General features: G+C 62.4%; 2 protein-coding genes across 3 annotated transcripts; both read left to right on the forward strand.

The window, feature by feature from the left end:
* Window positions 1-1,290: 1,290 nt before the first annotated feature.
* LOC142421086 (acid-sensing ion channel 1) lies at window positions 1,291-22,124 on the forward strand. 2 transcript variants are annotated; one of them, XM_075525565.1, is made up of 12 exons: window positions 1,291-1,904; window positions 2,328-2,722; window positions 3,801-3,996; window positions 17,442-17,592; window positions 18,062-18,189; window positions 18,413-18,563; window positions 18,654-18,710; window positions 18,791-18,944; window positions 19,030-19,121; window positions 19,384-19,463; window positions 19,591-19,695; window positions 19,901-22,124. In XM_075525565.1, the coding sequence occupies exons 2-12, from the start codon at window positions 2,358-2,360 to the stop codon at window positions 20,003-20,005; spliced, it is 1,584 nt and encodes a 527-aa protein (XP_075381680.1). In that variant the 5' UTR covers window positions 1,291-1,904; window positions 2,328-2,357; the 3' UTR covers window positions 20,006-22,124. The 2 variants fall into 2 exon arrangements, with proteins under 2 accessions (XP_075381680.1, XP_075381681.1); XM_075525566.1 differs by lacking the exon at window positions 18,654-18,710.
* On the forward strand, window positions 15,429-16,998 carry LOC142420947 (acid-sensing ion channel 1B-like). Its single transcript, XM_075525308.1, has one exon. The coding sequence runs from the start codon at window positions 16,036-16,038 to the stop codon at window positions 16,996-16,998; it is 963 nt and encodes a 320-aa protein (XP_075381423.1). The 5' UTR covers window positions 15,429-16,035.
* Window positions 22,125-22,298: the final 174 nt, after the last annotated feature.

Here is a 22,298-nt window from a genome sequence, read left to right on the forward strand (position 1 = left end):
GAATGGAGCGGGGAAGGGAAAGGCAGAACTGGTGCCAACTGGAAACGCTAACGCCGCTCTCCTGGCCTTGCAGCCGCGTTTCCAAGCGCTGGCAGGGTGGTCCCTGTGCCCAGCGGGGAGCAAGGGGGGGCACTGGCTCACGGAGGTGTCCCTGGGCCCCATCTCTGTCCCCCCCAGATGTTCCCGAGCAGGTCCCACTGCAAAACCCTGGGCTCCTGCTCGGACAAGGACCCAGTTTGGGAGAGGATGCTCCAGAAATGGACCAAACCAAGCGTGTCCAAGACACGGGATTTGGGGAGAGGGTACGCGTGCCTGACCCTGCTGCACCCCGAACTGCCCATGCTGCCATTGGCTGCAGTTCAGGCAGGGACGGCGCGCTGGGAAGGCACCTGTGGGCAGGGACACGGCTTGTTGGAACGACCCTGGGCTCTGGCTGTCCCTCTCCGACGTCACACTTGTAAAGGACATTGAAACACTCTTTTCCCTTTGACTGCGGTCACCTTACTGGGAGCAATGGGCAGGCGCCTGCTGCAGCCTCTGCTTCCTGGGCTGCCGCCAGGCAGTTCCCCAGCACCCCGGGGTGCACGTTCCCCAGCTTGGCTTGGGTGATGAGGGCACCCCGCTCGCCAGGGCAGTCATGGGGAGCAGATGGAGGTGAGGCAGGGTTGGAGATGCAATGGTGCCGCGGGGGAAGCCGGGAAGCACCGTGCAACTCTCTTGCTCTGCCCTGGGAGGAGGAGAGCACCCAGCACCCAGTGCCTCCTGCCGTGGGGAGCACCCTGGGGACAATGGCACCTTTCTGATGACTCTGTAAATGGCAGAAGGAGCAGCACGTCTTGTGCAGGGCAGGGGCAGGAGCCCAGCGCCTCCGGCGAGGTCTTGTCCCCATCGCAGCGAGCATCGTGCCAGCGACCACGCCGGCCGGCAGCGAGGAGCGGGGCTGCACCCGGTGAACCCGGGACTGATGCTCGAGGCACCGCGGTGCCCCGCTGCCGCCCCAAGCAGGCGGCTGGAAAAGGTTGAAGGCGCCCGCCTTCCGTCCTCCCAAAAAGGACCGACCCGAGCGTGTCTGAGCACCCGCCCCGGGCGCTGGAGCCACCCATGGGTGAAGCCTGCGAGGGCGGCGGAGGCCGTGGCAGGGAGAGCCGGGTCAGGGCTGCATGGGGGGGCTGGGGGGGGCTCTGGCGGAGCGAGGAGCTGGAGCATCGCTGGCAGGCGCTGGGGGATGGGAGCGGCACACGCACGCACACGCACACACACACATTACCCACATGCACACGCCAGCAGCACCAACAGCCCCTGCCAGCAGCCTGCAGTCGCTGGAGCGCCCCGCTCCTCCGCCTCTCCCTCCTCCTCCTCCTCCTTCTTCTCCTCCTCCTCCTCGCTGCCCACCGGCCTGCGGCACCCCTCCGCGGCCTCCGGCCCCACCAGCGCACAGACAATGACTTCATGCGGATTATGCATCTGAAGAAATCACCAGCTCCCAGATAGCCACAGGGGGAGGTATCCATGTGTTTGGCAGGGAAGCAGCCTCCTGCTCTCCTTCCTTCTCCCCCTCTTTTCTCCTCGCACCCGGCAGCTGCCTCCTCTCCGGCGATGGTCGCCTCCGGTCCCCCCGCACGGCGTTGAGCGAGGCCCCAGCGCATCCCCGCTCCCACGCTTGCACCAAGGTACCGCCGAGGCTATTTTTATTCCCCCCCTTCTTTTCCGGTTCGCCCGCCACTGCTGGGCTCGGTGCCTTTCGCACCCTCCGTGCCTGCGCGTCTCCCGCTCCCGTCTTCCCACCCGGCAGCGAGAGGTGGAGGGAGACTCGTCCCAGCCCCGGCACCCGCGTCGCAGCGGCAGCCGCCGTCGCGGAGCAGAACGAGCCCAGCTCCAGCCGCGGCCGCTGGCCCTCAGTCCAGGTTTGCATCCTCGATTCCTTCATCTATTTGTCGATACGCCGGTGCCATTTGGGGGAGGTGGAGGGGGACCGGGGAGGGGGGGCAGGTGGGTGGGGAGGGGTGGATACGGCAGGGCGCCGGGGGGGGCACGGTACCCAGTCCTGCCACGGGATGGGGAGGGCAGAGAGGAGGTGGGAGGGGAGGAAATGCAAGAGGCTGCATCCAAGTAAATATATATATATACATGTATGTGTGCGCGTGTGTATATATATATATATATATATAGGCTTGGGGAGAAGAGCAGGCACAGCAAAGCATCTGCCCCATGCGAGGGCTGCCGGGTGCATCCCCAGTATCCCTGAGCGGAGATGCCGCGGGCTGGGCAGCGGCAGCGCCCACAAGGCTGCCGCGGCACCGAGCACCCACGGGCTCCCTTCTCGGCAGAGTGGCCACCCCGGGGTGCCGGCGCGGACCATGATGGACCTGAAGGTGGACGAGGAGGAGGTGGACAGCGGGCAGCCGGTGAGCATCCAGGCCTTCGCCAGCAGCTCCACCCTCCACGGGCTCTCGCACATCTTCTCGTACGAGCGGCTGTCGCTGAAGCGCGTGGTCTGGGCACTGTGCTTCCTGGGCTCGCTGGCACTGCTCGCCCTCGTCTGCACCAACCGCATCCAGTACTACTTCCTCTACCCCCACGTCACCAAGCTGGATGAGGTGGCGGCCACCAGGCTCACCTTCCCCGCCGTCACCTTCTGCAACCTCAACGAGTTTCGTTTCAGCCGGGTGACCAAGAACGACCTGTACCACGCCGGCGAGCTCCTCGCCCTGCTCAATAACAGGTGGGTGCCGGTGCCGTGAGGTGGCCCCAGATGACGTCTCCGTGTGCCCAGGGCAGGCCACCGTGCGTGGCCCCAGCCACCGCCCCAGCCCCGCACACATGGGGCAGCGAGTGCTGGAGAGGCGCGCTCCATGACTAGCGTGGGCGGCATCTCCTTAGTCTCCATGAGGAAGCAGATCCTGAGTTAGTTCAGCTCTGCAGCTGGATGCGGCCACTGTGCGGCAACACGGGCAGCCGAGAGCCGCCAGGTCCTGCTACTGCTCCTGCTACTGCATGTGGCTCCCACACCGGGCTGCCCTGGATGGATCCAGCACGCACGGCTCTTGTCCCCGGTGCGCGGCACATGCAGCAAGGCCAGGGCCACCCTGGGACGCCGGCGGGGCGGATCCAGCGTGCGTGGCTCCCACACCACGTCCTGGGTGCCTGACACGTGCAGCGAGGCCGGGGGTGCCAGCGGGTGAAGCCGCTGAGTGTCACCCATGCACCAGGACTGGAGGTCGGTGCCATTTCTTGGGCCGCAGGACTCTGCGGTGGCAGGGTTCACGGGGAAGCCCCTCGCCCGCCCTCCCCAGCCCATCCCCATGGCTCCAGCGGCTCCTTGGTGCTGCCAAGCCACTGCTGTGAGCCAGGTGCCGGCAGCAAGGCGCGCTCCCTGCCCGCGCCATTTGCCAAGGGGTTTCACCGCTGCCCCTACTCGTGCCCCAGGGAGGGGTTTGCAGCCACAAGGCCACCTCCTGCAGCCGTGATGCCACCAAAGGCACGGGGCAGGCGGCTGGGCTGGCCTCAACCAGGGCCAGTGCTGCGGGACCAGCTCTGGGGCAAGTGGGATGGGTTTGGGACGTGGCCGCTGCCGCTGCCCAGCTTCTCCTCCTCGCTCGTCCTCCTGCCGCCTCTGACGTGCCTCTGGGCCGCTTTGTGCTGTGGAATGCTCTGAGAATGCCACGTGCAAAGCGCCTGGGACTTTGCTGAGCCCACGCCGGGATCGAGGCGGACGTAGCTCGTGTGAAGCCCAAATGGCTTTTCCAGCGGGAGCAGCCACCACCATCAGGCCTGAGCTTCTGCCTGCTCTTTCCCCTAAGATACGAGATCCCAGACACCCAGACCGCCGACGAGAAGCAGCTGGAAATCCTGCAGGACAAGGCGAACTTCCGAAACTTCAAGCCCAAACCTTTCAACATGCTGGAGTTTTATGACCGGGCTGGCCACGATATCCGGGAGATGCTGCTGTCCTGCTTCTTCCGCGGGGAGCAATGCACCCCCGAAGACTTCAAAGTGGTGAGTGCCCCCGCAGCCCCGGGCCATGGCCTTTCCCCCATGCAAGGAGGGTGTTTGTAGCCGCTCCTGCCTCCTTTCAGCTCGGAAAGGACCAGCAGCATCTTCATTCAGCGGATGCCAGGGGATGCTGCTGGGTTTTAGAGGTCCAGGTGCTCCCCAGGAGCGCCCGCGGCTCGGTGCGGCTACACGGGGTGCTCCCACATGGGCAAAGCTCCCCGGGATCGCTTGGGCTCTGCAAAGCAGGGTTGTGCATGCCGGGCTGGAAACCTCATGCTGGAAACTGCCGCGCGGTGAGGAGGCACCAGCGGAAAAGCAGGGAGAGCCGTGGCGATGGCCAGCGGGGGCCCGAGGGAGCCCCGCAATCCCTCGGGGAAAGCAGGTCCCGGTGGCACGGCACAGCGCTGTGCCCCGCCACGGAGGTTGCGTCTCGCGCTGGTGCACGGATCCAGCGCACAATAAAGCCTTTATCCCCCTGCGGCTGCCTCTCCCCCGTCCAGCTGGGAATTAAACAGTGCCGGCTATTCGGGTGCTGCCTAATAAATTCGGCAGCCAGGGTGGCTGTTCCCGAGCTGGCTCCAGCATGGAGCGTGCGGCTCTGCGCTGTTCGGGGTCCCCGTCCTCATCCTCAGCCTAGGGATGTCCTGCTCACGTCCCACACTGAGCGAGGACGAAGCCGCCGAGCACGCCAAGGCACCGGCTGGGCGCCCGCGGAGCTGCTGCCTGGGTCCCGGCACAATTTGGGTGATATTAATCATCTGCACTAAATTCCCTTGACAGGCTTTTTCCATAGAGCAGTTCTCTGTTGTCAACCGTCAGGCGTTTTATTTGTTAAATGGAGGCGAGTTGCAGCCCGGAGGGGGCTGGATCCTCTCCAGCGGGGCTGGCGAGCGGGGCCAGGTCCCAGCCTGCGTGTGGCCACTGGCCGGTTTCGACGCCGGGCTCCTCCCGGTGCACGGTCGTGTTTTCTGCGCCGAAGCATCCTCAGGGACCCTCGTGCCGGCTCCCTACCTTCCTCTGTGGAGGTCCAAATACCCTGCTTTCCGCATCCCCTCCAACTGGCAAAAGCAAAATAGACTTGCAGCTGTTTGTTATTCCTGCCTGGATTATTCCTTGCAAGCAGGTTGGGATGATTTAATGGATTTGATTAGAAAAAGCTGGCTCTGTGCTGTATTTATGTTGCTCTTTGGATTCCCCTTGCAGCCTTGCGCAGGCGGGTCTGCGTGCGGTGGGGACGGGTCCCGGCAGCCGCCCCGTCTTGCTGAGCTGTTTAGGAAACCTTTGCCCCGTCCCTGCGCGGGGTCCTGGGCCTTGCAGAAGCTTTTAGAGGGCTTTGTTTGACGGGTTAATTCCTGCTGCCTCGCTGCTCCCTCCTCCCGGCTCGGACCGTGTCCGCCCAGGCTGAGCCAGGCTCGGTGCTGCTCTGGGCCTGGTGGCACCGGTCAAGGCTGGTGGGTGCTGGGAACCGTCACCCGCTGATGAACCATCATCCCCCCAGCCTGTGCCACCCCGAGGGGGGTCCTGCTGCCCCGGGTAGGGGCTGTATTCACCTCTGCGTTTCGGGAAGCCCCTTGCACCGTCCAGGCTCGGGGGATGCCCCGAGCGAGCGCTTTTGCAGCCGGTGCTGCCCCTCTCCTCTCGCTGATATAGAGGAGATGCCGTGTCTGGAGAGGGGCCTTCCCAGGCAGGATTTTGGGGCTGCCCAGACCCCACCGGCTGGGGGGAGCTGCCTGCGCGCAGGCAGGGATGCACGTTGGTCCTCTCCCCGCGCCTGTCCCCTTTGCAGCCGTTTAACTTCGGTGCCGTGGCCGGTGGGGAGAGCCGGGGGGCCGATGGGGACAGCTGGGGGTCGAGTGGCCGCCCGGGCAATGCCGGCTGCATGCTGATGCTGGCCGACGCAGGAGGCGACGGGAAGAGCCGTGGTTCTGCCGCCAGCGCCGCGGCCCCAACACGCCGTGGCTGCCGCGTTATCTGTCCCTGGCAGAAGGGAGGGCTCGGGGGGAGACGCGGCGAATGCAAATGAGGGGCTGCCGTAACCAAAATATCCGAGGTGACAATAAGGTGGCAGAAGCTGCCTCCTGCTCGCGTCCCCCATTGCACCGCCGGACAGTGGGAGAGCGTTGCTGGGGGGCAGCCGCAGCAGCACAGGGCCCCCCCCCAGTGCTGGGAGCACTGCCTGTGTGCCCCCCGTGATGCACCCACCCAGGAGCATCCCGGGGGACTGTGGGCTGGGTCTCAGCCCCCCGCCCCAGCGCACGGCATCGCCCTGCAGCCAGGACAGGATCCTCCGGCACACGGGGCTCGTGCCGAATGCCGTGGGGAAGCCCATCCTGGGATTATACGGGCTTTTCCCACCTCCTTTTTCATCCGGCGTCATCACCAGGCCACATCAGGGGGTCCCTGGCATTGTTCATCCCCCTCCCCCTCCCCCCACCCTGGCCGGCGCACCGCAGGGGCTGGGTGCTCCCCAGCAGCAGCTGTGTGCAGGGTGCAGGGATGCTCCAGGGACAGAGGTGGAGCTGAACGGGCTCGGACGCATCCCGTACTGGGGATTGAACCCTCTGAGAAAGCCCAGGGGGAAACAATTGGGGTTTGTTTCCCAATTTCCACCCCAGCTCTGCCCTGGCTCTCCAGCCCCTCCAGCACCGTGGAGGTGTCTGGCATCCACCAAAGCTCCCCCACTGCAGCAGTCCAGGATGGGGAGGACGCACAGGGAGGTGCAGCCATCTCTTCTCCCCAGCCCCAAAATCCTGGCACGGCCTGAAAGCCCAGAGGGGCAAACACAAGGCTGAGGGGCAAGTCCTGACCCCCCTGAGGGACACGGGCTGAGGACGTCCCCGTCACCGGGGCTGTGCCCAGAGCCTCGTGCCCACAGGGCCACGCATGGGGTGGGCAGGGGGTGGCAAAGGGGAACGGGGCACCGCCCTCGCTGTCACCTCCGTTTCAGGACCGCGCTCCCCGACGTGCTCGTTAGCAGCAGAGATCAATGTTTCACGGTTGCTACTTCATTATTTATAAGTTCAAGCCCTCGCTCCTCTGCGGGAATGCGCGGCCCCACCAGCTCCCAGCTTGCATTTCCTCTCCCTCCCTGCACCGGCAACGGGCCCCTGGAGCCCTGCTTATCCCCCGTGGATCTGCTCCTCTCCCGGCAAGGGAAAGGCCCAGGAGTCCTGCCTCTGGGCTCTAAACCCCATTAATTTTCTTTCCATCCCAGGGAAAAAGGAGAAATCCAGAGGATAAGCTGCTTCTCCATGCCCCAGTGCGGCCCGTGGGACGGGAATTGGGGTTGCCCCATGTAACAGTGGCATTAAACCTTGGGACGGTGCCCCGGGCTCGGGAAGCCCCTTTTCAGGGGTCGGCGCAGCCGGGGCGACGCGAGCAGCCGCGCCTGGCGCGGTGCGATGTGCATTTGCAGCTTTTTCTTCTCACACCCTGCGAGCCCGTCCCTGGGGGAGAGCCACGTCCCCGACTCCTCGTCACCGTCCTGCTCCAGGGCAGGGTGGCTGAGCCTGGCATGGGGGCTGGGAGCCCTGGGGCAGAGCACAGGGGACATCCTCGATAAACTGCAGAGGATTAAGACCTCTGGACCGTTTCCATGAGGCTCCGGGGCTGAGCTGGCACTAGGGAGAATTGAGTTTGACATGGAGATCGTGCCGCTGCCTTTTGCATTGGATTCTGCATCCGCTGCCCTGGCAATACCAAGTGCACAGAAGAAGAGTGAGGGAGGGAACAGGAAAGGTCTGGAGCAGCCCTGGCAAACCCTGACCGCACTCCTCCTCTCCTCCTTCCTCCCATCTCTGGAGCAATGCAGGAGCTGCCGTGATGGAGAACGGATCCAGCGGCATCTTATTGTACCCCACTGCACCCCATTGCACCCTGCTGAGCCTCCCCACTTCCCTTCTGAACCCCACTGCACCTTGGTGAACCCCCCTGTACCCTGCTGAACCCCAGTGCGTGCCCCTCGGCACCCCCAAAGCCTCTCTGCACCCCTCTGAACCCCCTGCTTAGCCCACCTCACTCCAGCTGGCGGGCACTGGGAGTCGGCTCCTGCCACCCCAGGAGCACCGCGGCTTTTCCCCCTGCAAAAAAACCCCTTGTGTCCTTCAAACCTGCCCCGTTGGGGGGTGCCGGGGTGTCCTCCAGCACCCGTGGGAGCTCAGAGGGAGGGGTGCAATGGGGCACGCTCAGGCTGCTGGTCTCGGGGTACTCAGCCAGGGGATGCTGCTGGTCTCCCTGCCCTACCTCGACCCTCAGCCCCACGGGACCCATGCCCCAGCACCCACCGGGGGACCCAGGTGTCCGGCCCATGGCACCCCATGGCCTCACGCGGAGCCGCGGCAGTCACAAGCCCGGGAGCCCCACGGTGAGCGAAGCTCCCCTGTGGTGCAGCGTTAGTGGATAATCATAGAGCTGGAGTGAAAAGCATCTCCAACACAGCTGGAGAGACCGGGCGCGGGAATTACTGATACCCAGATATTTCCTGGAGCTTTAGACAGTTAATAAACAAACCGCATGGGCCCATCTGGCTCTGGAAAAACAACTTGGGGACCATGCGGGGGCAGCAGGGACGGCCACTGGCCCCAAGTAGCGTCGTCCTCCTGGTTTGGGGCTGGGCCCTGGCGGCACACCGAGCCCCAGCAGCTCCCACCGCGGTGCCGGTGCGTTTACAAATTCTGTAAAACATTCAAGTGATTTATGTAAATCGCTTTTTAAAGTGGCGCATGGGCTCCTAAATAACTTATAAGCGTTTGAAACTGCTCGCACGTATCTGTTATTTCTGAGCGGCGATTCACCTCCAGCATCCTGGCGGTTCTCCCCGGGGCTCGGCCACGCCATCCCCACCTGCATCATCTGCAAACTCCCGGCCGGGCCCACCCTCTGCATCAGCCTCTTTCTGCTGCCGAACAGCAGCATCGCTTGACCCCAGGGGTTGCATCATTTTCCAGACGAATGAAGCAAACCCAGTGGGACATGGGCTGCCTGGTGCAAAATAATTGGAGGTGATGGAGCAGAGGAGCAGCCACGCACAGGACCGCAGCCCTGGACGGGACCGCAGCCGTTTGCTGGTGGTGACTCGGCTCTCCCGGGAAGCCCAGCAGGTCGGAGCGCCCCGACTCCGTCAGCTCATCTGCAGCTCGGAGACTTTCAAGTATCATGGTATTTTGCTCAAAGCAAATCATCCAGAAAGCAGCCGTGAGCCATTTAGCCCTCGGGCGCGGAGCAGAGACGCCGGCGAGCGCTGCTCCTCAGCTGCCTCCTTTCTCCAGCTTCATCCGAGCTTTTCCGGACATGGCCACACGTGGGGTTCAGGCAGGAGGACTGGGGGTCCCTCAGCTGCTTGCGGCTTTGCTCACCCCCTGCTGACGCCAACGTGGAGATGGCAACTCTTGTTCGAAGCCAGTTGCATTTCACGCTCATTCTGCAGCGGAACAGCGATGCCGCGCCGTGACCCCGGCGCCGTTGCTGCATGGGAGCAGTGCCACTGAACCCACCGTGATCTTAGCCGAGCCGGCACAGAAGAGGGTCAGGAACAAGCAGGCCGAGGACATCGGCGCCGGGCTCGGCACGGCAGCAGGCCGACGCGTGCCTGTGCCTCACAGCCTCTTCATTAGCAGCTCTGCAATGGAGCAGGTAAATCATTTAGCACCTCGAACCTCTAAGCACTGAACAACATCGCTCCCGCCCGCCCTGGCAGGCAATTAGGAAAGGAGAGAGGACACGCAGGATCAGGATCAGGCCCAGCCGGGGGTCATTTAGTCCCTGGCGCTGCCCAGGGGCAATGGCCGGCCCCAGCAGCACGCACAGCCGTGCCCAGAGCCACGGTGCAGAGCAGCAGACCCCGCACCGGAGCGCCGCGCACACCCAGGGGTGTCGGGCACAGCCGAAACCCTTTGCACACCCGGAGGCATCGTGCCCGCCCGGGAGCACTTTGCACACCCAGATGCACCATGCACACACCCAGATGTGTCACGCCAAGAGCTCGGAGCGGTTCCGAGGCACCTCAGGCCATTCCCGCTCCTCTCGCGATGCCTTCACACATAAAGAATCATTAACAAATGAATCATTAATTATTATTAATAAGCTTTAATGGCATCTGTGGCTGCCGGAAGAGATGAGGAGGCTGTCGAGTGCTATCTGGCCGCAGTGGAGGCAAGGATGGCGCGGCTGCAGGCAGGGTACCCTGGGCACGCGTGCCCCACGGACGCTGGCCCCCAAGGGAGCCGCAGGCTAGAAACGCAGCCCCAGACCACCACCTGCATATGGTATTCTTCCGAATTGTTCCCCCTTAATCTCCCTTCGGTCTTTACCCAAGACCCAGGCTGAGCGGCAGCGAGGCGCGTGGCGCCTTTGCCGACTGCGAGTATTTCAAAGAACCTGCCCAGGAAACCTCCTGGTGCCATTTTCCCCTCTCTCCCCCCGCTATCGAGTGGGGAGAAGCCGGGACGGAGGGGGCCAGGTCCCCCGAGCGCGCAGAGCCACGCAGGAGGCAGAGAGCTCCACAGGGAGAGCTGGGAAATTAACTGTCTCGCGGCCTTTTGCCTCGGTTTTAATTTATCTGGCTTTTTATAGACGCCTTTGTTTTATCGCCTGCAGAGAGTTTGGCCGGAGCCGGGGCTCTCTAAGCAGCAGGCATCACTGCAATTCCTGCAACAACCATGACTCAAGAAGCTCCTCACCATCTCAGGCTCTTATTTATTTATACAGGCCCCGACACTTGGATATTACAACCTTTTTTTTTTTTTTTTTTTTTAAAGTTTCTTTTCCTGTATGGAGGGTTTGGTGCATTTGCATCCAGACTCTTACCGTAAGGACAGAGGTGGGGCACGGGACGGTGCTGGGGCAGGGTGCTTCCCGCTCACCCTCCAGGTTATCAGGGACTTTAAGCCCCCTGCTCCTTGCTCTCCCGGCAGCCTCCTGGCCCAGTAAAGCGACAGGGAGACCCATCCAGAGCAGCCGCGCGCCAGGGCTGCATAACCACCCTGCTTGGATTAGATTAGATTTGAAAACCGTGATGCATGCAGAGCCAGAGCGGGCGAACACAGCAAGAAAACCAGATAGGAATACAATTTTTTTTTCCCCCACCAATAAAACCATCAGCTTGAATCTGCTTGCACGAACTGTCTAAGCAATTGTGAAGGATGTCGGAAAAAATTGCAACCTGCTTATGGCTAATTCGTGATCGGCAGGAAACACAGAAAGGCATTGGGATAAGTGTCCACACAGAATAATCCCAGCCGCCTGGGAATTAGCGGCACCTCGGCAGCATCCTCCGCATCCCAGCAGGGCAGGAGCCAGCACAGTCCCAGTGACCCCTCCGTGGCACAAAGGGACACCACCAACGGGCAAATCACCCGGAAAGCTCTCAGCATCGTAAACTGCTTCAATTATAGGAGCATAAATAGATCCCCGGCAAGAAGGAATAAAGTGGCTGTGGGAGCCATCACAGCAGATGCACGGCAAAGGGCCTGGCCGCAGGTACACACTTGGCCGCCCGCGGAGCTGCGGGGGTTCTGGCCGAGCCCCCCGGAGACCCCGAGCCAGCGGGGCTGCAGGTGGCCTCTGCGCCCCGGGCAGCGGCACCAGCACCCGGCTGGGAAGCGCTCGGCAGCGCTGGCCCAGGGAAGCTTTGAAAGATTAATGGAGTTTAAATGGAAGCGTTTGGAGAGGAGATAAGGCTCATCTGATAGGAAATCATATGGAACAACGGGAGCCAGGGAGGCCCTGGGTCCATAATGAAGTCCACTTAGCACATTACTCACCATAATGTGCTTTTTATTAAAGTCCTGTGCTGCAGATGCTGGGTCTGCAGCTGATAACCCGGGGCAGGATGGCACAGGGACCTGGAGCGCCCGGCCTCTCCACCCTGAGCCCTGCCACCAAAAGCAGCCAGGACAGAGCACGCCAGCCCTGCACGGTCCCGAAAAGGGACCTTTGGTTTCCCGTCTCCCATGGGAGCCAGGGACAGGGCTCCCGCATCACCCGGCGCCGCGGCATCACCGGTCCCCACGGCTGGGGCTGGGCTGCCTGGGCCCGCGGGGACGGGGTGGAGAGGAGGCGGAGGTGGGGAATAATACAGAGGAAAAACTCCTTTTTAATCATCAATTTTTCTGCATTAGAATGTGACATGCTAATCCACTGTGAAGCGTCTAATCTGGGGGATAAAGGGCCGGATAACACAAGCTGCGCCTGGCTTGGCTGGCGGAGCAAGCGGAGGCAAGGTGGCAGCATCTGATAAGGGGCGGCAGGATTAGTCCCGGCAGAGATCCCGGCTGCCCAGGCAATCCCACCTTGCTTGGCTGCCCCGACTCTGCCTCTCACCAGGGTCAGGGAGGGGATCTGCAGCCGCAGAGCCGTCCCAGAGCGGTGATGGAGGCACTGCGGGTGCCACCACCAACATCTTGGCAGCTCTGGGAGCCGCAAAGCACCTGCATGGTCCAAGGCGCATTGCAAACCTGATTTTTCTCCCCTCCAATGCGATGCACCCAGCCGCGTCACGGGAGCGGGACAGCCCAGCTGCAGGGTGCCCATCCGCCCCATCAAAGATCCATCCCCCAAATCCTGCTCCTGGCTGCTGTGGGGTTGCACCCCATCTCATCCCTTCCCACCGGTCAGCTCCGACCTCCGGGCACCCCCAGGGATGATGCAGGCAGCTCGGCCCCAGCTCAGCGGGTCCTTGGCAGGGGCGGGCAGCACCCTGTTACAGAACCGAGCGGGTCCAGCTCCCGGGGCGCTTTCTGCGACAGCCTCCCCAGGGCTGGGCTGCTGCTTGCAGGCCTGGAATAACAGAGCTTGCAATGTTGTTTTCTCCTCGCCTCCTCGGGGATTGGTTTATCTCTATGAATAACTCCATCCCGGCTTTGATCTCCTCTGCCATTAAAGCGTGACAGGCTGTGAAATGTGCTGTTGCTGCCGTCAAATCCCCCTCCCGCTTCCCCCCCCACCGCCTCCGTGCTCCCCCGCTCCGGGGAACCTCCTTTCCTGGGCCCGTGACGAGCTGCAAAGCAGCGAGCGAGGCCGAACCGCCCTGGGACAGCGGGCAAACACTATGCTGGAGCCAGGAAAAACCAGGCTCCTTTCACCATCCTGCGTCCCTCGCTGCAGCAGGGAAGAGGGCATCGAGCATCCCTGGTCCCCAGCGGTGGGTCGGGGCGTGGCGGCGTCATCCCAGCACGTGCCGCCACGGGGGCTGATGTCACGGCTAATTATAGCATCCCCGGTCCCTCTCCCCCACCAAAGCTTTACCTGAGAGAGGGTAAAAATAACTCCTGGCGAGGGAGGAGCTGGAACGAGCCCAAGGACTCCTCCAACATCTCCAAAAGTTGCACAAACCAGGACAGCACCCCCCTGCCTGCAACGCGGGGACACGGCCACAGTTTGTCCCCAGTCATGGAGTCAGGACATGCTCTCCTGAGTGCCGGTGCCACCGTGCTCCTGGCCGTGACCGTGCCCAGTCACCTTCACTCCAGCTCGAGTGTCGGCTCTGGGACAGGCAGCGGTAACCGGAGCCAGGGCAGTGCTCATCCTCGCCGCCCCACACGGCCGCTGGGAACCGGCCCTGGCACTCTCCGCAAGCTGTTTAAGCTGAGCAAGGCAGGTTAATGGCCCCAGCCGATGATGGAGTGTTTTCATTACAGCATCTCCCTCTCCCTGCTGCAATTGCTCCCAAGAAGACACATTAAACCTCCCCATGCCATGGGATCAGGTCAGCCCCTTGCTCGTGCCATCAGGGACTGTCCCACAGGGCCCCGGGCAGCACTGCTCACCTCTCGGTGCCCGGCCAGGGCTAAAGAAACCCCTTCAGGCTTCTCTTCCATTTTCCTTCTTCCCTCTCTCCTACAGACACTGCACAGAAACTCCCTGTGCCAGAGCTGGGGAACACCAGAAAGCCCACCCCAGCCTTGGCCAGCTCATACCTGCTCGGTCCCTGCTAAAGCATCCTCTAGCACTGGTCTGTGTGTGATCAGCCCAGCTCACGCCCAGCTGGCTCCCACAGGGCTGAGCCAGCCCAGTGCCCCCAAACCCCCTCCCAGGTGAAGCCCTGATGCCTTTATAGCCCAGCCCTGCCCACGGTGCAGCTGCAGCTCGTCTCCATCAAAGACAAAGGGCTGGGATGTGACCTAGTCCCCATGGCGTGGTGGCTCCCAGCCACCCAATCTGCCTCCCTGGTCCCATTTCCCAGGATGAGCGTCCAGCTCAGACTCTCTGGGTTGCTCCCGAAAGGCGCGACCTTGCTCTCGGCTTTATGAAATTTCATCCCGTGGCTCTGGTGCTTGTCCCCAAGGTCACCCACCCTCTCTCCCAGGTGCTGACGGTGTCCCCAGCTTTGTGGCAACTGCCAGCATCCCTCTTACGCAAGGGTCCTATTGGGAATATTGAGCTTGGTGAGCCCCAGGACGGCCCCTCAAGGGACAACCCGCTGTCACATCATCGGTCATCATCTTGGCTGAGCCTGCCCTGGCAGGGATCCCCAGTGCACACCCTGCCCATTACACCGGCGTCACTTGCTCGGGAAGAGCAGTAACTTTGCACTGGTATCAGATCAGATTTGTACAGGTTTCCTGGTCGCATTTGTTCGCCCGGTTTGGGGGTGCCCGTGTCCATGAGCCGGGATATGCTCAGGGAGCGGGGGCCCTGTGCATGCAGGGAAGGAGGCACAGCAGCCAAACTGGCAGGCTGGGGCGTGCTCATCACAACAGGTATTGGCCAAAACCTCCCGTCCAGCTCTTGCGCATCAAAGCGCTGCTGTATTTAGACGCTCCCCTTCCCCTTGGGCTGGCGACGGCGGCTGCGGCGCTGGGATGGGGCTGGAGATTGCTCTGTGGTCGCATCAGATGCTTTTATGAAGTGCTGAGCGCAGGAAAAAAGCAAACCGCAAGAAGGGGCTGTGCTGCTGCAGGGCTGCGGGGAGGAGATGCCTTTGCTCCCGGCAGCCAGCCCGGCTGCTGGCTCCATCCCACCACCCCACGTCGGACTGCCGCCCCAAGACCCCCGGCCCCAGCCGTCAGCACGAGCCCTGGACGCTGTCCCCCGGGGAAAGCGGTGGCTCCCCGTGCCCCGTGGGGACCCAGAGCACGAGGTGATGCACCGTGTGCTGGCTGGGCTCTACGGGAGGAATCGTCACCCGAACCGTGGCAGCACCCAAATCCTGACAAAACCAGCCCTGGCTTGGAGGAAGACGGACCTCGCACCGCTCGGGACATCGCCTTCGCCGGGTGCCCCTGCGCACACGCCGCTGCCCTGCGGCACGGGGAGATGAGCCCGCAGGGACAGGTGCTGCCGGGGCGGGATGAGCACCGCGAGAGCCTGGGGACACCACAGCATCCTTCCGCCCTCGCTGGCACCGCCTGGGCAGGCGCTGCAGCAGGACAGCGTCACAAGCATTTTGGGAAAACCTCTGGCTCCAGCTGCCCTGATGAAGAGCCCGGAGAGCCTGGCATATGGTGGCTCCGGAAACAGCCTGGCACCCGGCGGGGAGGGCCTGGCTGGAGCAGCCGGTCAGGCTGCCAGGGCCGTGCTGCCCCGCAGTGAGGATGGAGGATGCGGCGTGGGTACGCAGCACGCCGGGTGCCTGCACGCACACCCGTGCACACCCGTGTTCCCCGGACCTGGCAGCCCCTCAGGACCCCCAGGCAGCACCGGGAGCTCCCAACGCATCGGTGCTTCTGGAGCCGGCAACGTCTCTGCTCCGTCCTGCCAGCCGCAGCCGGCCGGTCCCGGGGGACCTGGGGAGCCCGCAGAACCGCCCCTTGCTCCTCCTCTCCTCCTCCCTGCTCCTGATATACCCTCCTCTCTCCATCCCCTCTGAGCATCCCTCTGCTCCTCTCCCTCACTCCCGCTCGCCTCTCACTCCTTTTCCCTTCTCCGTTTCTCTTCTCTGAACTTGCCCCTTCCTCCTTCCCTGCTTTCCCCCAGCCCCTCTCACCCACACCCCAAGGAACCAACCCACCGTCAAAGACCCCCAGGTTGTGGCAGGGGGGGGGCCAGGACCCCCACACTGGAGCTGGGACCTCCACGCCGCAGCTGGAACCCCCACGCCGGACAATGCCTCTCCAGATATTCTGCACCATCTCCTTCTCCAGCGAGGAAGGACCGAGAGATGCTGCAGCCACCGGGAGGGGAGAGGACGGAGCAGACAAGTTCCTGTATGGGCAGGAGGAGGATGAAGAGGAGGAGAAGGACACGGGGGCAGCCACAGACTTCGTGGCCTTTGCCAGCAGCTGCACACTGCATGGGCTGAGCCACATCTTCGTGGAGGGCAGCCTGGGCGCTCGGCAGGCACTCTGGGCGCTGGCCTTCCTCCTCTCCCTCTCCGTCTTCCTCTACCAGGTGGCTGACCGCATCGTCTACTACCTGGAGTACCACCACATCACGCTGCTCAGCGAGGAGGACAGCCCCGAGATGACCTTCCCCGCCGTCACCTTCTGCAACATCAACCGCGTGCGGGTCTCGCAGCTCAGCTACGAGGACCTGCTCTACCTGGCTCCCCTGGTCGACTACGAGCCCGGGATGGAGCTGGGCTTCGCCCCGGCGCAGCCCGGCCCTGGGGATGAGGACGAGCCCCTAAATTTGTACAGGTTTTTTAACCGCACTTGCCACCAGCTGGAGGACATGCTGCTGAGCTGCAGCTACCGGGGCGAGCAGTGTGGCCCCAGCGACTTTGCGGCGGTGAGTAGCCCCAAGGCGGCCAGGCACGGGGAGCAGCTCCGGCCGGCATCGTGTTGGATCAGGCACGGCGAGCAGCGCTGTTCTTGCCAGCTCGCTCAAGGACAGGCTGATATTTCAGCCCTGTCCGCTGGCACCTGGGCGTCTCGCTGGAGCTGGGGACGGCACTGGCTGCAGAGACCCGCTGGCGGGACACAGAGCAGCCCGAGGGCTGTGCTTGCAGAGGAGGTGCCTGGCACCTCCATCCCAGCGTCACCACCGCCCATGGGGCACCATGCAGTCTGCAGCCCGCTGGCCTCACGTGCCCCTTGCCCGAGCCGGCAGCAGCTCAGTGCCGTGTAGACGTGCCGGCTGCCAGAGGCGTTAGCTGGAACGGCCAAGGAGCGACGGGGGGGTCCAGGATCCCGTCCAGCCCCATCCTCTGCAGGGACGCAGGAGGGCTTGGAGGAGGTGTGGGTGTAGCGCTGAGTGCTGCCGTCTTGGGGAGCTGGGGCTGCCATGGGGTCTGTGGGGTCGAGGTGCTGTAAATCTGCAAAGCGTCTCCTCCGAGTCTATGCCATCCCTGTGCCTTGGTGGGGAACGTCTCCTCTACTGGGGCAAAGACGAGCATTTCCAACAGCGAGAGACACCCCACAGGGCAGGAGCCTGGGTCGGATCGTACCCCCAGGCTGGGGACGGCTCTCTTTCGGGGCTGGTGATGCCCTCCCGGCTCCATGCCGTGGTGCCGGCAGCAGTTTGGTGCTGGCAGAGGGGCCCCGGCCTCAGCCCTGTGTTCTCTCCTGCAGGTCTTCACCCGCTATGGGAAGTGCTACACCTTCAACGCAGGGCAGGACGGGAAGCCCCGGCTCATCACCATGAAGGGGGGCACCGGCAACGGCCTGGAGATCATGCTGGACATTCAGCAGGACGAGTACCTGCCAGTGTGGGGGGAAACAGGTAACCAAGCCACTGCACCAGCAGCTCTGCCAGCAGGTCCACTCGGTCACTGGCAGCTCCCACGGTGCTTCCCAGCCCCTTCCCAGCTCCCCACCCCACGGGTCCATGTCCCTCAGGCTCCCTCCTCTTCCCTCCTTCCATTTCTCATCACTTCGGGTCCTTTTCTTTCCTTTTTCCTCCTTGTCTTTGCTCTTCGCCATGGCAACTCCCTATCGGTTTAGACAAGCAGCCATCACTTGTTTATAAATAGAGGCAAACACTTTCCCTGGAGCAGGACGGTCAGAGGCGGAGGGGACAAGGACAGGGTGTAGCAAACAGATGGACGGATGGATGGACACGTGAATGAGGGAATTTGCCCAGGGGAAGGGTGGGAGACAGGAGAAGTTTTGGTCCCTCTTGCAGCAGGGCTCGGCGCAGCCCTGCAGAGCAGGGTACAGCGCCATGCTCACCCTGCTTCTCTCTGCCGCAGATGAGACCTCGTTCGAAGCCGGGATCAAGGTGCAGATCCACAGCCAGGACGAGCCCCCGCTGATCGACCAGCTGGGCTTCGGGGTGGCACCCGGCTTCCAGACCTTCGTGTCCTGCCAGGAGCAGCGGGTAGGGACAGGGGGGGTCTGGGACGCTCCCTCCCACCCTGCGCTGTGGGCTGGACATGCTGTGGGACGCTGAGCCTCCTCCCCGTGCCCCTGTCCCCTGCCCCCCTGTCGGATAGAGAGGGGGACCCGGCCCTGGGGACCGACGCAGCGAGGGTGTCTGTCCCCCCACCGTGCCGGGGGCCGGTGGGATTCTCTCCTCACTCCTGGCTTCTGCCCCCTGCCAGCTCATCTACCTGCCACCTCCCTGGGGCGACTGCAAGGCCGTGGCGGGCGACTCGGAGTTTTACGACACCTACAGCATCACCGCCTGCCGCATTGACTGCGAGACCCGCTACCTGGTGGAGAACTGCAACTGCCGCATGGTGCACATGCCAGGTGAGCCCCACGCGCGGCTGGGTCTGGCCCCACCGGGCTCAGCTCACCAACACAGTCCCACCGGGAAAACCTGCTTCCTCTCTCCTCCAGGCGATGCCCCTTACTGCACCCCGGAGCAGTACAAGGAGTGTGCGGATCCAGCCTTAGGTGAGGCTTTTCAGCCCTGTGGGACTGAGCTGTGGGTGTTGGGTTTCTCCATCTCTCCACCTCCCTCTCTCCCTGCCCAGATTTCCTGGTGGAGAAGGACAACGAGTACTGCGTCTGTGAGATGCCCTGCAACGTGACCCGCTATGGCAAAGAGCTCTCCATGGTGAAGATCCCCAGCAAGGCCTCTGCCAAGTACCTGGCCAAGAAGTACAACAAGTCGGAGCAGTACATCGGGTAACGTGCTGCGGCCACGGCGGTGGGGTGGCATCTTGTCCTTCCGTCCCAAATCTCAGCCTGACGCTGCTTATGTCCTGCACAGGGAGAACATCCTGGTGCTGGATATCTTCTTTGAAGCCCTGAACTACGAGACGATCGAGCAGAAGAAGGCGTACGAGGTGGCCGGCTTGCTGGGTGAGTGTTGGTGGCTGTGCTGGGGGCCCTGCGGCAGCACCCAGCCGGTGTCCTCCAACAAGGTGGTCTCATGTTGGCCCCGTGCACCACGGCCCTGTTCCCGAGGCACCGGGATGTGCCAACAGCATGGATGCAGAGAGGGGCACTCTGCTGCCGTGGCCGGGCACCAGTCACAGCGGTGACGAGTTCTGCCCTTTCTCTGCTCCCTCTGCCACCGGACGCCGGACTTGCACCACCCTGCTGACTTCCCTCTCCTCTGCAGGTGACATTGGAGGGCAGATGGGGCTGTTCATCGGGGCCAGTATCCTCACGGTACTGGAGTTGTTCGACTATGCCTACGAGGTGAGCGTCTCTGCCGTCCCACGGCTGCCAGGGGTCCCAGGTTATCCTGGAGCACTGAAATGCTCAGGTGGGACATGGGGAAGAGCCGCCCATGAACCCCCACGGTACTGAAATCTGGCTCTCGCAGGTGATAAAGCACCGGCTGTGCCGGCGGGGCAAGTGCCGCAAGAACCACAAGAGGAACAACACGGACAAAGGCGTCGCACTGAGCATGGACGACGTGAAACGCCACGTAAGTGCCGGGCACGTCATAGGAGCTGCTGGTCCCCTCTCGCAGCTCGGAGGCTGCCCCAGATGTGTCGTGGGGTGGGGGGCGAGCGCTTAGGGAAGGAGCAGAGGCACCAGGCAGAGATGCTGTGGGGAGACAGGACTCGGTCGCTGCAGAGGTCTGGGTGCAACCAGCGACCCCAGCATCCTGTCCATCCTCTGCCCCGCAGAATCCCTGTGAAAGCATACGGGGCCACCCGGCAGGCATGACGTACGCAGCCAACATCCTACCTCATCACCCGGCCCGGGGCACCTTTGAGGACTTCACCTGCTAACCGACGTCTGGATGTACAACCTGAGCTACCAAAGCCCTCCAGAGAGCTGCCCTTCTCCCTGCGAGTGCCAGTGGAGAGACACATCTAGGGGACATTGCTCCTCGCCACGGTGGGACACGGACAAGAGCGACGGCCTCGGATTTCGGGGCAGGCGATCGGGTCGGGTCATGCTTGAACCTGGCGTGCAGCCCCCGTGGCAGCTGCTCCGCACCTGCCCCGCTAGTTCAGAGACTCGAGGACGCTCCAGCCCGGCCATCCTCGCAGCGCGGGGAGCGACACGCACAGCGGGCTGGGGCACGGGCCTGCCCCGTCTCCTCCCCTCGGCTCCCCTCGGCCTTTTTAACTAGAAACCCGGAAGCCAAGAAGAAGCAGCCGTTCGGCCGCAGAGTCTCCATCCACAGCCCTGTCTGTCTGTCCGTCCATTGTCTCCATGCCCATCCTGCTCCAACGCCTTGGCCGGCGCTTGCTGGGACCCCCGTGCCTGGCAGGAGGGATCACTGAGGAGCCCCACAGCGTGCCCGGCAGGCACGGCAGCGGGTTTGGCAGTCCCAGGAGAGCCTCGCTGTCCCCTGGGACCGTGGTGGCCCGCAGCCCACCCTCGCCTGGGCACTCCTGGCCACTCCATGCGCATGAAGATCGGGCACCTCCACCTCTCCGAAACGTCTTCCTCGGCACCCTGCCCCAGGGATGGTGGTGCCCAGCCACCGAGCTCGCTGGCCGACCACGGGCACCAGAGGGGGCTCGGCCGGGGGGTGCCGCCTCGGCACTGAAGACCCCACCGCCCGGGCACTCTTCCTCGGCCGTGTCGGGTCAGGCGACGGTGTGGTCTCCCTGCCCATCTCTCCTGGGCTCCGCGCAGCCTGGCCAGTGCTAGCCCTGCCCCACAGTCCCTCCTGTCCCCAGGGAACCTGGGGCTACCCCGTGCGGCCCCCAAAAACAGCCATCCTCGGGGAGAAAGGCGGAAGGAAAACTCCTGGCCCCCATTTCGGCTGCAGCCACTGGCCCGGCTCAGCCAGGGGCATCACGAGGGACAGCCCCTTGGCACCGCTTTGGCCAGGAGGGCATAGGAGCCCCAACACCAAAAGGGTTCATAGGTTGAGGGACACCCCATGGCACAGGGTGCTCTGGTCCACGGGACCGCAGGCTCCCACCCCGCTGAACCCCTCGACAGAAGTTGCCCCCGGGCACCGCGAGCCCTGGGCATCTTCAGGGCGCCTGCCGGCTCGCTGCCCCGGGACTGCCGCTGCTCCTCCCGCTGCTGCCCTCTCCCCGGCACGCAGAGACCTGCCCTGGCAGCCGGGGTCCGGCCGTCCGGCACCGGCCAAGTCTCTGCTCCCCTGGCCCGCAAGCACACCGCCATTTCGCTCTAGGGTCAGTGGAAATTGGCCTCCCCCAGCCCCTGCCAGCCCCCAGGCCCCACACGTCAAGCAAGAGCCCTCCCAGGGCTGAAGTGCTACTTATCTTTAAGAGCTTTTGCAATAAGTCTTTTTAGTAATTATTATTTCTAAACTGCAGTTTTGTTTTTATTATTGTCATTATTATTATTATTATTTGCTTCCTGACCAAAATTAGGAACTGGGGGTCAGTCCTTTGTATCCAGCGATCACCCAAAGATGACGGGTCGGCCACATCCATAAATTTTCTTATGGATTTTTCCTAATGTTTCATTGCGTTTCATTTATTTATTTTCTTTCTTTCTTTCTCTTTCCCATTAAAGCTTTTAAAGATGGGGCTGGGATTTGACCTTGACGCTCACCTGTTGAAGCATACACTTTTTTGTTTGTTTCTATTATGTCATCTGCATTTTATATTTCTTATATATAATATATATGACTATATATATATGTGTACATATATATATATCTCTATATATATGCATCATATCAGTGTAGATACCCATCTAGTAGCATTAGGCCTTGTTCTTGTGCTATTTTTTTTTCTGTTACTGATCTCTGAATGCCTTCAAGTGTATAAAGTGTTGAATTCTCTCTGGTATCTGTACTATGTACACACATTTTCATAGGAAGCACAATAAGATGACAGATGCATTGTACATCAATACCTGCTACTCTTAACGATGATATAAAGAATGATATAACTCATGAACACCGAGCCTTTCTCTCTTGCTGAGCTGCTGGAAATGCTCCCCAAGGAGGCAGGTGGGGACGGCATCATCCCAGGACGTTCTTGAAGGCATCACTGAAATCCTGGAGCCAAGACCAAAAGGAGAGGGGAAGGATAAATCTTTGGTCCAGACTTCCAGTACTGTCTTTAAATGCGCACATGAATACCA

The sequence above is a fragment of the Mycteria americana genome, chromosome 26 (assembly GCF_035582795.1).
Source record: "Mycteria americana isolate JAX WOST 10 ecotype Jacksonville Zoo and Gardens chromosome 26, USCA_MyAme_1.0, whole genome shotgun sequence".
NCBI lineage: Eukaryota > Metazoa > Chordata > Aves > Ciconiiformes > Ciconiidae > Mycteria > Mycteria americana.

What these genes read in the sequence shown, in the direction of transcription:
- LOC142421086 (XM_075525565.1), top strand. Translation starts at nt 2,358, where the DNA reads ATGATGGACCTGAAGGTGGACGAGGAGGAGGTGGACAGCGGGCAGCCG. An exon ending in CCCCCGAAGACTTCAAAGTG is followed by an intron (nt 3,997 to 17,441) that starts GTGAGTGCCCCC and finishes TCTCTCCTGCAG; the next exon opens with GTCTTCACCCGCTATGGGAA. An exon ending in TGTTCGACTATGCCTACGAG is followed by an intron (nt 19,464 to 19,590) that starts GTGAGCGTCTCT and finishes TGGCTCTCGCAG; the next exon opens with GTGATAAAGCACCGGCTGTG.
- LOC142420947 (XM_075525308.1), top strand. Translation starts at nt 16,036, where the DNA reads ATGCCTCTCCAGATATTCTGCACCATCTCCTTCTCCAGCGAGGAAGGA.